This window comes from Spermophilus citellus (genome assembly GCF_964194105.1).
Source record: "Spermophilus citellus genome assembly, chromosome: 12".
Taxonomy (NCBI): domain Eukaryota; kingdom Metazoa; phylum Chordata; class Mammalia; order Rodentia; family Sciuridae; genus Spermophilus; species Spermophilus citellus.
Genome location: NC_138198.1, coordinates 74,384,235 through 74,396,174, shown reverse-complemented (window position 1 = coordinate 74,396,174; position 11,940 = coordinate 74,384,235). Strand labels below are relative to the sequence as shown.

At 39.5% G+C, this 11,940-nt stretch overlaps 1 protein-coding gene across 1 annotated transcript in view; it reads left to right on the top strand.

Moving 5' to 3' along the window:
* The first annotated feature begins 9,880 nt into the window (after nucleotides 1-9,880).
* The window catches only part of ARHGAP28 (Rho GTPase activating protein 28), a 180,902-nt gene continuing 178,842 nt past the window's right edge, over nucleotides 9,881-11,940 (top strand). The window contains exon 1 of the mRNA XM_081262711.1: nucleotides 9,881-10,071. Coding sequence (XP_081118837.1) covers nucleotides 9,896-10,071 — 176 coding nt within the window. The 5' untranslated portion in view covers nucleotides 9,881-9,895. The remainder of the gene's footprint in view (nucleotides 10,072-11,940) is intronic.

Here is an 11,940-nt window from a genome sequence, read left to right as displayed (position 1 = left end):
ACTAAGGATGATGATTGTTCCTTAAAAACAAGAAACAGTTGTGTTCCTCTCTGCAAAGGAACAAAGGAAGAATGAACTGCAGTTTGCAACTGATGACTTGATTGTGTCTGTCTCTGTCACCATCACATGTAGGAATAAATGGTCACTTGAGGCTTGGCTATTTTTAAAGACTTCTCTCAAAGTGACTGAAAAAGAGGCTTAAGGTGATGATATACTTGAGAAATAATTATTATACCTTTTACCACAGCACTTCAAAGAATTTAGAATCCCTTTGTTCTGAATTCACTTCAGCTGCCAGTGGTAGAAAAAGGGTACATTTTCTAAATTAGAGGAATACCTGTTATCTACAGATCGTGAAATATAATTCTAAAAGTAATTTGGTTAGTAGGAATTTACCGTCAGACAACAGCAGCCATTTAAAGTGTACTTCTTTTATGATTTTTTTTTTCTTTTCCTACAGCTGCCCCATTCTTATTTGGATCTGTCTCTACAGATACAGTACAGACTAGCTACTTCCATCCTCTTGGCTTATTTGCTCCTGAAGGTCCTGGTAGAAAAAGAATGCTCAGAGCTGGGACATTCCTGGGCAAAATCATTTGGCTGCAGTCATTGAATGGAAAAAAACACCCTAATTATTTCCCTACTATAAGACTATAATATCGGGAGTGGAAAGATAACATACAATTCTCCATGCCATTCTATCCGTTTGTGGATTCATTTATTCCTTGATCTGCTTACTAATCATTCTTTTATAAACATATATGCTACTTGAGAGGACACATGCCAGACAGCTTTCAGTGTTCTGGGGATACAACTTCAGTGAAATACATGAAATTTATTCCTGTGATTTCTTTGTTATATTTCTTAATATAACATTATTCTTATTCAGCCAGGGGTTACAATACCTTTAGGTGGATTTTCCAGAGGAAGAAATTACAGACAGACTGCTTGTGGCTAGCAGGTGACAGAGCAGTTGTCCTCTACTAGAGGATGGTTGAACAGTTGAACTCTCTACTAGGAGGCTCATTACTACAACTGCTGTTTAATGTAGCCTTACATGCCTGTCCTCATAGCCACTGTAACCCAGCTGCTCACACAGCCCTGGAGCAAAATTTACACAGTATCACCTTCTTTAGTTTTGAGGGCTGTGGGCACTGCTCTTCAGGGACTTTGAGTCCTTACACTTTTTGAGAAAGCCACAGTGTAGTATCAGTCCAGTGGTTTGATTTCCTAGTAATAAACAGTACTATAGTTAAACTCTACATTTGCATTTATAGAAACAGGATTGAATAGAAGTGGGCTCCTTCATTCACTAAGTTTCTGTTCAGCCTGTGTACCAGATACTACACTCAATGTTGTGCTGGAACCTTCTGAGATCTCTCAAACACAAATGTCTGATCTGAAATGCCAACATGATGAGTCGAGAGATCCCCTTCAGGGGCATGCCAGTATTCCACCTGAGTCACACCAAGGCATTCAAGCTTTCCAGGGATTTTTTTTTTTTTTAAAGCTGGATAATAATCAGTAAGAACTAGATACATCACTCTGTAATGTTTCAGCTGACACACAAATAGCTATTTCCTGCTATCTACTTATTGCTGCTCATTTTCTAAGTGTTTTTCTGTTAACACAATGACTCTCCTTTCTGTAGAAGTATTTGGAGTCTTCAAAGTACATTGAAATCTCTTTACTGACTGGCTAATGGTGGTTTGAGTTTGTTAAGTTCCCTGAATCTCAAATGGGCATTTCTAACAAAGTAAAAGGTAAAATGACAATTTAAAAAAAAATTGGGGGGGGGGGGGTTTCCAGGAACTGAACCCAGAGGCACTTAACCACTAAGTCATATCCCTAGTCCTTTTTAAATTTTTTATTTTGAGGGAACGTTTCGCTAAGTTGCTGAGGCTGGCTTTGAATTTACCTCAGCCTCCAAGGCCCTGAGATTACAGAAGTGTGCCTCTGCACCTGGTGTAAAATAACAATCCTTAAATGCATAGCATAATAAAAATAAACCTCTGTTTGTTGATCATTATGTATACTGCAATTTTTGCCAGTTATCCTTTTGAGATCCTGGCCAACAACTCTGCATGATAAGTGTTATCTTATTTTACAGATGAGAAAAATCAGGTCCCAGAAAGATTAAGATACAAGTCACAGTTACAAACACTAAGGTGAAAAAGGGAGTTTACTCTGTCTTGCTCCAAACCTCGTCTTCCTTCCACCACGCTATTTTAATCACCCTTGCATAAATTTACTTTTAATGCTCCAGATCCAGAAGATTCTGCTCAGGTCATGTGATGTAGTCTGTGCCCTGTTTGAGGACCAATTTAGCCAATATGGATTTGAACCTTCCTGTCCTCATTTCAAATTTTCAGTTCACAACAAGAAATGACACCTTCCTTGTTCAGGGCCACGTCTAGGCAAAGCAGTGTATCCTTTCTCTGGGCTTCACTTCTTCTTTCTGTAAGCTCCCTTCCCTTCCCAGGACTTGGGAATCTTTATCATCCATGTTTTCAGCATGCACTTGGCCAGTGCTGCCTCACCAGCCCTGCCTCCTGAAGGCTGCACCAATTTATGCTGTAGCAAACAATTGTTTGTCATCCAATTATGCTATCTAAAAGGACCCAAGTGTCGATTTAGGGATGTCCCTCCATGGGATGTGAGATCTTGGACACTACTTTACCATTACAGCAGGCAATTGGTGGAGGAGAATCCCTGAAGAGCCCTTTCTTAATACCCAGGGATTGACAGGTGGAGGATAAGTCCAAGTACAGCTGATTATGCAGTATTCTGGTACTATGTGTCCTGGGAAGAAAGAAGCAAGGATGGAAGGGAAAGTTAAAATTGATTAATTTTGTAAGAACAATCCTGGCAAGATTATGTTCTGGCAATATCATGTTCTTATTCCTGCTCCAAGCCTCATTCTTCAGCTTTGACTTTTGATCCTGTGCAGCTCCCCAGATTGTTCTGAAACATTCTTCCTGTCTTAATCAGAAATGTTTCTGTGATTTGCAACTTAAGAACTCTCCTCCTTTTTGGTAGATTCTGTGCAACTCCTCTCTCCCTGAGCTGCTCACTCTCTTGTACTCCCCTCACTAACAGACCACAGGTCAGGTGGCCTGTCCCACTCAGGTGACTGCTAACCACTCTGGCAGGCAGCTGATCTGTAACAATGAGCTAGTGACACAGAGAGGGATTGCCAAAGTCCTTTTTTCAGTCTTCACCCCCACTCCTACCTCTGAAATCTGTGTGATTCTTTAAACTAAATTTCTTTTCAACAACTATTTAAATCTTGGGCTTTGTCTTAGGTTTCAGTTTGGGACTCAGCATTGGGCCATTGATAGTGGGCTCTATTCTTTCCCACGCTCCAGTAGAGGCTTCCAAAGTAGGTTGGGAAGCATAAGAGATGTGTCAGAAGAGGAGTGAAGACCAGGTTGTGCAGGGACTTGGGGCTGGACGGGGGTGATCTAAAGCCCTAAGTGATCCCTGTACTACCTGGTTTGAAACCTTCAGTAGATTTCCCCATCTGAACTCAGGGATAAAGTTTAAACTCCTCATAAGGCATTCAGGTCCACCAAAGGTTTGGCTGTCACCTGTCTCTATAGCTTAGTCTCCAGTATTCTCTCCTTTATACCTTATTCTCCAGCAAAGCTAAAGATACTTTCTGAACATTTCATTTGTTTCTTTGTACCATTTTTTTTCAGTTTACTACCTCTTCCTGTACCCCTCTTCCTCTCATGCTCCCAACCACCCATGCCTACTTGTGAGCTACCCAATTGTTATTCATCTTTTAAGATTAGCCTTACCTCCTCTTAGAAGTGCATTCTTTCATGATTTCCTTCTTCAGTTCCCTCCTGCAGAGATCAGGTTAAACTCTGCTTTCAAATTCTTATTCATCTTTGTTATCCCTCCTCCTTATTTTAAAGGTACTAATGATAATTGTAGGTTCTTGAGGTGACTGGTTGGCTAGTTGGACAGTTACATGGAAGAAAGAAAGAATCAATGAATAATGCTCTTATATAATTGCAAACTGTAGCATTGTAGGAAGTATTCCATAATACAAGTATTTTTAAACTAAAGCTTCATGCCTATGGCCCAACTATTCCCTTCCCCCACCCTGCCTGAGTCTGTTAGCAGTGATTCATTTCCAATCAATAACAATTCAATTTATTTATAAAAGTCACTTACGTGACTCAGTTATGTCCACCACATAAATAATACAAGTCTTGACCTGGCTGACTGGCTCTCTTGGTGACATAATCTGCTTAACCCAATTGCCAAATTGATCATAGAGCCCAAAACAGTTAATGAAGAAAAATAACCCTGATTTTTCTTTCAAAATAGATGCTAAGAAAGCTTTATAAAAATCAGCATGGCCTGAAGCTTCTGTGTCATCATGAGACCACTCAAAATAAATTTGTATAATTGAAGTAAGACCACTATATTTTTAAAAATATTTCAGGGTAAGAATTCAGGATTATTTGCTGAACCAAGGATGAAGGATTTATATGCTACCTTTTCAGATACTTTTAAAAATACTTGTCTTATTAAGGTAATTCCTTTTTATATAAATGCAATCATGAATTCATCCTCCCAAATTCTACTCAGTCTTTCCAGAGGATTTGGGGTCACTGATAAAGTCTAAATAGAATATATGGAAAGTGAATTTGAGCAGAATTTCATGATACTCTCAGTTGGTAAGAACTGTGCCTTCATTTCCTGCAAGTTAGGGCTAGTGACTCTGTTGCTTCCAAACCTCTTGCTAAGAGATGGCCAGCCAGTGGCTATAAAATCTCATGCAGTGGCAGCTGTTTTCCTGTTCTAGTATTAAATGATTATCCAAGCAACAGTTTTGCCAGATAAACAACCAAGGCCTTGAGAGGCAGTTTTCTTTTGTCATGTTAAGGTTTTGCATAAGCATTCTGTTTTCTGGCCTTTCCTGGTAGGGTTGACTATTTTGGAATCTCCATTCCTTGTAGTCCTTAGAACTGGCAGGTATTGGGGGCCAGTGAGGCTTCCTCAAGTATTAATTGAGGCTTCCTCATTGTGTTAATTGAGTCTGACTCATCTCCCAGTAAAGGTTGTAAAATCCCTGTGGAATCTCTAGGTCCAGGTTATTGATTCTTGAGGATTGAACTCAAAACAATGCTTCCAGAAGGGCCCAGATGGAGGCCTGGTGACAAGAGAATAGTGAAAAAGAGCAAAGGGAACCAATATCTATTGAGTATGTGTGATATGCTTAGCACTATGATCAGTGTTTTAAAGATGTGATCTTATTTTATCTTCCATCAACTCTTGGAGGGGATATTATTAGTTCTCATTTGAAAAATTGAAGCAGAAATTAAAGTGACATTGCCAGTAAGAAGTAAATTCATAATTCAGACTCAGACTCCACTGTCTGACCTTGTTTTGTCTTCCACTCTGCCTGCTCTGTTCATTTAGAAAAGTGCAGTCTTTGTGCACCTGTGGTTCACATATTCTACTACTCTCTAAAGCCTTATTTATGTATATACAGTAGTAAATTTACAAGGCAGAATGAAAGTAAAATTAGACTTCAACTCATTCTAAGAGCAGCTAATGAAAGTAATTAGCCACACACACATATAAAAAGTGTTGTACATTAAAAATACATGTAATTCCCACTTCATTTATCAATTTTTTCATTATAGTTATTGTATGCTATGATATTTATTCTCCAGTATACTAAGCAGATTTATTAAAAGCTATTAGAAACATTAATCAAATCCTACTCTTTTCATTACATTATATTAAAAGGACTATATTTTGAGTCTGAGCAAGCCTTTCAGGAAAGAGAAATATAATACTTAAGAGACTAGATTCAGGAGCCAGACTGCCTGCCTTTGAATCCCAGGTTTGCCACATCCTGGCCTGGCTGTTCTTGGGCAAGTTACTGCAACCCAACTGTCTTTACTGTAAAATGGAGTGGTGAATGGTGATATTTATCTCATCTTGGAAGGTTGCTGTGAGCATTTCCTGAGTGGATGTTCTGACATCAAGAACAGAATCAGCATGTGCTAAGTATTCCATAAATGCTGACTGGTGTATTTCTTTGACATGCTAAGAAACTGGGCAGTAGCTCAGCAGCTTGCTTAGGTAACCCTACTCTGCCATTGGTGGGGTTGGTCCTGACAACCCAGGTCTCAATTCTCAGTTCAGTGCTGGCCACTGCAGGGGTATCCAGAGAAGAACAGCATAGTAGACTAGAATTTTCCCCTATTTCAAATAAACTGAAAGTGCTATTTCTGTGCCCTAAATTTCCACTGTTTACTGTAGGTGAAGTTTATCTTCCCTGGGGTTCCCTTCCCAACTTTCTCCACTGCTTAGCTGCCTGTCACTGCCTTGTGCTGTCATCCCTAGCCAGTGGTTCCCAACAGTGGTTAGTACATCAAAATGTCAACAGATTCTAACAGGTACACATTGCCATATGTGTAGTTCTGAAATCCAAAGACTCTAAAATCTGAAAGCATTTTCCATGACTCACTTGATTGCAAAACCTGCTCAGACTTGAATCTGTTCAGTGACAAAACACCTGAACTGACATTCAGCTATTCACTGTTTGCCCTTGTCCCTGGTGTGTGGAATCTTGCAGTTTACTGCAGCCATCTTAATGATTTCACTTCTTAGATACTGCCCTGAATCTCAGGGCAGAGGAATATATATCAGTAAGGATCTTGACAGAAGGAAATGGAGCATTCAGCCAAGGTGGATGAGGAGAATTTAGTAAAGGAACTATGAATAAATGTGTGGTGGGAGTGAAGGAAGCAAAGAGGTATGGTGTACAACAGTTATTAGCTGTATCAGGAGCCATTACCACTCCTAGATCAGAAGGGCCTGGTTGAGATGGTACTTATGAGAATCCAGAGACAGCAGGAGAGGAGAGGGCTCTGGTCAGGAACTATGGCTTCCTGTAAAAGGATCCAAGCAGCAGCACATAACAGTGAAGGAAGTCCTAGGGGAAAAAAAGCCTGCTTTCCTCCTCCCTCCAGATCTCTGCTGGTTCTATCTTTGGCTATAGATTACCTGAAACTAGAGGCAAGGAGTCCCTAGATGGGGCACCTAGGAGGGTACTGGGGGTGGCAAGTGGACCTGGAGGGCAAATGGAAATATTTCATATAGTATATTTCATCATCTCCAATATGTGTATTCCATTATCTTTCTGAAAACAGAAAACCCAAGAAAGCTCACAAAAGTTTTATTTTATTGTCAACACACAGCATATGCATACCTTTGAAAAATATTGACAAATACCTACGCAACATTTTTTGATGTGTGTTTTGTTTGGTAGTCTTGATGCTATTAAATCTATAGACTTAAGAGCCAATCATCAGCATTCTTTGGTGAACCTTAAAGATTGGAACTACTGCACAGAAAAGTGTCATCTCACTTTCATCAGTTCACTCATTGATTTATACATTCATTCATTCAACAAATATTCCTTTTGCAGAGTACCTACCCTGCAAAACACTATGAGCTCTGGGACATAAAGACAAAAATATAAATATACAATATAAAGACACCAGCCCTTCTAGTAGCTTACAGATTTAGTAAAAACCAAAACCAAAACCAAACCAAACAAAACAAAAACCAAACATTGATTTGTTGGAAAATTATAACATGGTCTTGGGTTAGCAAAGAGTTTTCATCTTGAAGCTTTCTTGCTGCTTGGGGTTCTGTTTTGAGAATGATTTCTTGGCTCTATCTGGGCTCAGTAGGAAAAAAAAAAAAAAACCCAAACTACTATCATGTAGACATGTAAGCAAAGAATGAAATTATTCCTGTAACAAAAATAAGAGCAATTTCCAGAGGAGGGGTTACTTTGAATTAGGAATACCTGAGAGGCTTTAGGGTGATAGAGGCTGTAAGTATTTCCAGGCAGGAACATGGTAGGGAGGGAGAAAGGCAAAGCAAGAGCACATGACAGGCTGGTGCAGGGACTAGAAGGGGGATGCAGTATTAGGAGATGGATACAGATTAATGAGAGGTCACACTAAGATGTTTGGACTTTATTTGCAGCAAGTGGGTTAGAATTGAGGGCTTTTGAAAAGAGAATGGCCTGTGTTCCAGGAAAATCACTCAAACAGCATTTTGAAAGGGGGGTGGGGCTTAATTTTGAAATACATCTGACCCCAAGGTTTAAGGTGAAGGATGAAGGATTGTGGACTTAATACTATTTCTCCATTATATGTGGTGTTTTTTTTTTTTTAAATTAAAGTTGTAGTTGGACACAGTATCTTTATTTTATTTATTTATTATCATGTGGTGCTGAGGATGGAACTCAGCGCCTCACACATGTTAGGCAAGCGCTCTACCGCTGAGCCACAACCCCAACCCTCTATTTTGTTTTAAGAAACATTTAAAAATTTTTTCTCTTTGAAAGGACAGTAGGTAAACAGATGTCTTCTTTTTACCTGAAAATTTTAGAGAATGAAGCATTCTTTATGCCCTTTCCGTGCACTGATGCTTGATTAGTGCCTGTATTTATAAATTTGCAATACTACTACCACCTACTTCTTTATGTGTAAAGGACTAATTTATTGGATTTTACATATCATAAATATTTTAGTAAATGTTTGTCATTATTATCCCATCTTTTAAATCAGCAAAATGGTTTTAAGAAAGCATTTTGGATGAAACTAACATTTCTCAGCTTCTGAAAGTGCAGCCTAAATAAATGTCTTCTTTCTTGACAAATGTAAGAAGTAGTGGAGAGAAGGAACGTTTCATAGAAACCTAACATGTACCTGGTGCTTCTGACCCCATGAAATGAATGGTACTTCCCTGTTTTACAGATGAAGGAACAGATTCTGAGATTGTTAAGTGGCATGATCCAGGCCACCCTCCATTAAAGAGCAAATTAATTTCTCTTTCCACTTCACCTTACCTGAGAGGTGTACGGGAGACAACGGATAAAACATGCATTCTGTGTGTGAAACTCCAAGTCACGTGGTCTCTTTCTAGCAAACTTCCAATTATCTTTTTGTTTTAAGAATTTCGTGTTTCTGTTTGTGCTATATATATGTTTATACTAGCCCCTACCTCTCCCCTCTCATTAAAAAAAAAAAAAAAAAAAAAAAAAAAAACCACCCTTGGAAATAACATCCATTCCCCCCTAACAGTCCGGTCTAACTTTCAGGCAAGTTGGAAACAGAATCTGTGAATAAGATCAAGATTGGATGGAGAAAAAGGTGAGGTAAAGGTCTGTTGTGGCACTGAGGGCCTGGGAGGGAAGTGTTCCCTTGCTGTAGAGGGAATTACCTGACCCGATAGGAAATCAAGTTTATTGTAACTCGACTAAGTAAACAGTAATGTAACCCGGTTCTTCAATTTTTGATGTGCATGCTTTAAATGAGAGCGTGTCACATTTTTTCCCTTTCTTCCAGGAGCACACATTTTAGACCTGGCCTCTCTCCTTCTCCACCTAAAGCATGATTTCTCTTACTTCTGGCTGCCAGGCAGGAAATGTTCCTAGCCACAGGATAAGCTTCTCCTTTGAAGGGGAAAGGGGGAGGGGGAGACAAGGAAAAAAAGAAACAAAGAAAGAAAAACACAAACTTTACTAGAGCAGTTGGCAAGAGCCCCGAAGTATCAGGCAGGTTTCCAGTTTCCTAGAAGCAGGGATCCCCCTCCCCCAAACCGCCTGCGCCCGTGGGCGTGGTTCCCAGTATATGTTAAATAGTCTGCCCGGTGCCCGTGGGTGTGGCTTTCAATGTATGCGAATTTGCCCGCCCCGCGCCAGTGGGCGTGGTTCCCAGAGTATGCTAATTTGCTTGCCCCGCGGGAGGGGCCATAGTGCCCCGGCGGCCTGACAGCGCGGAGAGAGCCTCTGGGCGCAAGGACGCGCGGCAGGGCTGGTGACAGGCTCCCGGCGCGCTGGTCCATGCTAGTCCCGGTCTTTGTTCTGGGGCCATCGCCGAGACATGCGCGGCTGACGATGGAGGTGGAGGACTCCGGCGGCGTGGTGCTGACCGCCTATCACTCGTACGCGCGCTCCCAGCAGCCCAGCGGCGAACAGCGCTGCGCGTCCCGGTCCGCCGCCAGTCACCCGCTCAGCAGGTAAGGGGAACTACACACTGGAGGGCAGCCCTCTCCGGCTGGGCTGGTGCAGAGGTTGTATTCTGCAGCACTTATTTGCTGGGACACACCACTCGTGGCTTGATTGTTGTTTTAAGTTTTGGTGGACTAGATGAGTGAGACTGTTCTTTGTATTGTCCTGACTGGAAGTGCGAAATGCAAGAATCTCCCCACCCAGGGCTTAAGCTTGTCCTGCAGGGGTTAGCAGTGGAGTTATATATAGGCTTGATGCAATTTTATGATAAGTAAAACATATATATCATTTCTGCCAAAGTTACCTATAAAGTATGGAAGATTTTTAAAATATAATTTAAAACTAAACACACAAAAAAGAAAAAAAACCCCATACTGAATGACATTATCCTAAATCCTCAGAATAACTATTGAAAGCTTCATTAGTAACTGCATGCCAACTAAATTAAAGAGTAGGTTGAGAGACACTTTAAAAAGTAAATTTCAGTAGACTTTTAAAAAAAATTTCATTTCTAGATGTTAAAAACCTTTAACATAGATTATAAATAAATATATTTATACAATTATATAAATATATTGGTGTCAGCTGTTGATTATTGCTGATGTTTACTTTATACTGTAAATGCAATTATTACTTATTTCTTTGGGTCAAAAGAGATCTGCAACCATCTCACGATGTGCATTTTAAATTTAGTAAATCAAGGATCTGTGTTAAATTGCTTTATCAGTGTTCATCTATTTGATACAAGATCAAGGCCAATTAGACTTCCACTGATTAAACCAAAAATGTTTAGATGGATAGACTAAAGTATTTGAGTGAATTATATGGTTTGATAGCTACACATTTAGGGAAGATTTAGTCTAAATATGACTATCTGCTGTAGATAAGTTGATGAATGTTTTTCTTTCACAGGCACAATTTGAGTGGTGTGCTTTTATTTCATCACATTGATTTTCATTGATTTTTTCCACATTTTTATCTTTAGTTACGTGATAATAATTACTTCTGTTTCCTAATTTCATTGATTTGTAACTTTATTTCTCAAAATATATTTTTGGCTGATATCCATGAGAGGAACTATCTACATTGGCATGAGATCTGTGTTTGGCTTGGCTAACAAAGAAAGTATTGTTTCTTTCAAAAAGAGCAGGTTGAGTAAAATCTCATTTTTATATAAAGACAATGAGAAATTAATGTATTCTTTCCAGCTTTAGGAATAGTGCATTATTTTAAAGCCTACTCAAAGATACAAAGATGCAATTGTTTTAGCATATTTTATTTTCAGAAGCATCAACATGGACTATTTTTACTTAGATTACAAGTTATGAAATAGATATAGATATAAGTGATTTGGTGAGAGGCATGGGTTAAGTCTGTGCATTTTAAAATGGCTATGGTCTAACTGTCCTATTTGTAAGTGCCAGCAGCTGTCTAGCAGCACCAGCTAGATATCTGAAACTACATCTGTTTCCAAAGCAAATTGGAGGGAGAAGTTTTATTAGCTCAGCATGTAGTGTTTTGGAATGATAATACATGAGAGCAAGAGAGTTGCATGTCATAACTAGTGTTTTACCATAGGTTGCCAATTAGATTTATGTTGTTCTAAGTTTGAAGTTTTGATGATTGCCCTATACTTTCTACAGGACCTTCCCCCTACAGTGGAATCAAAAGAGGATAACATAATTCCTTGGTCCCTAGTAAAAGCACTAAAAAAGAGGTTCCTGTATTTACAAGGAGCCAGAGGACATCTCATCATTAATCATGAGTCTGATAACAGAAATAATCAGCCCCAAGTTATTAACCTTTGACTCACTAACTACTAATCAATACTTCCTTTCAAGCCAAGAAGCAAGATGGTATTGTTCTACTTCTGAAGA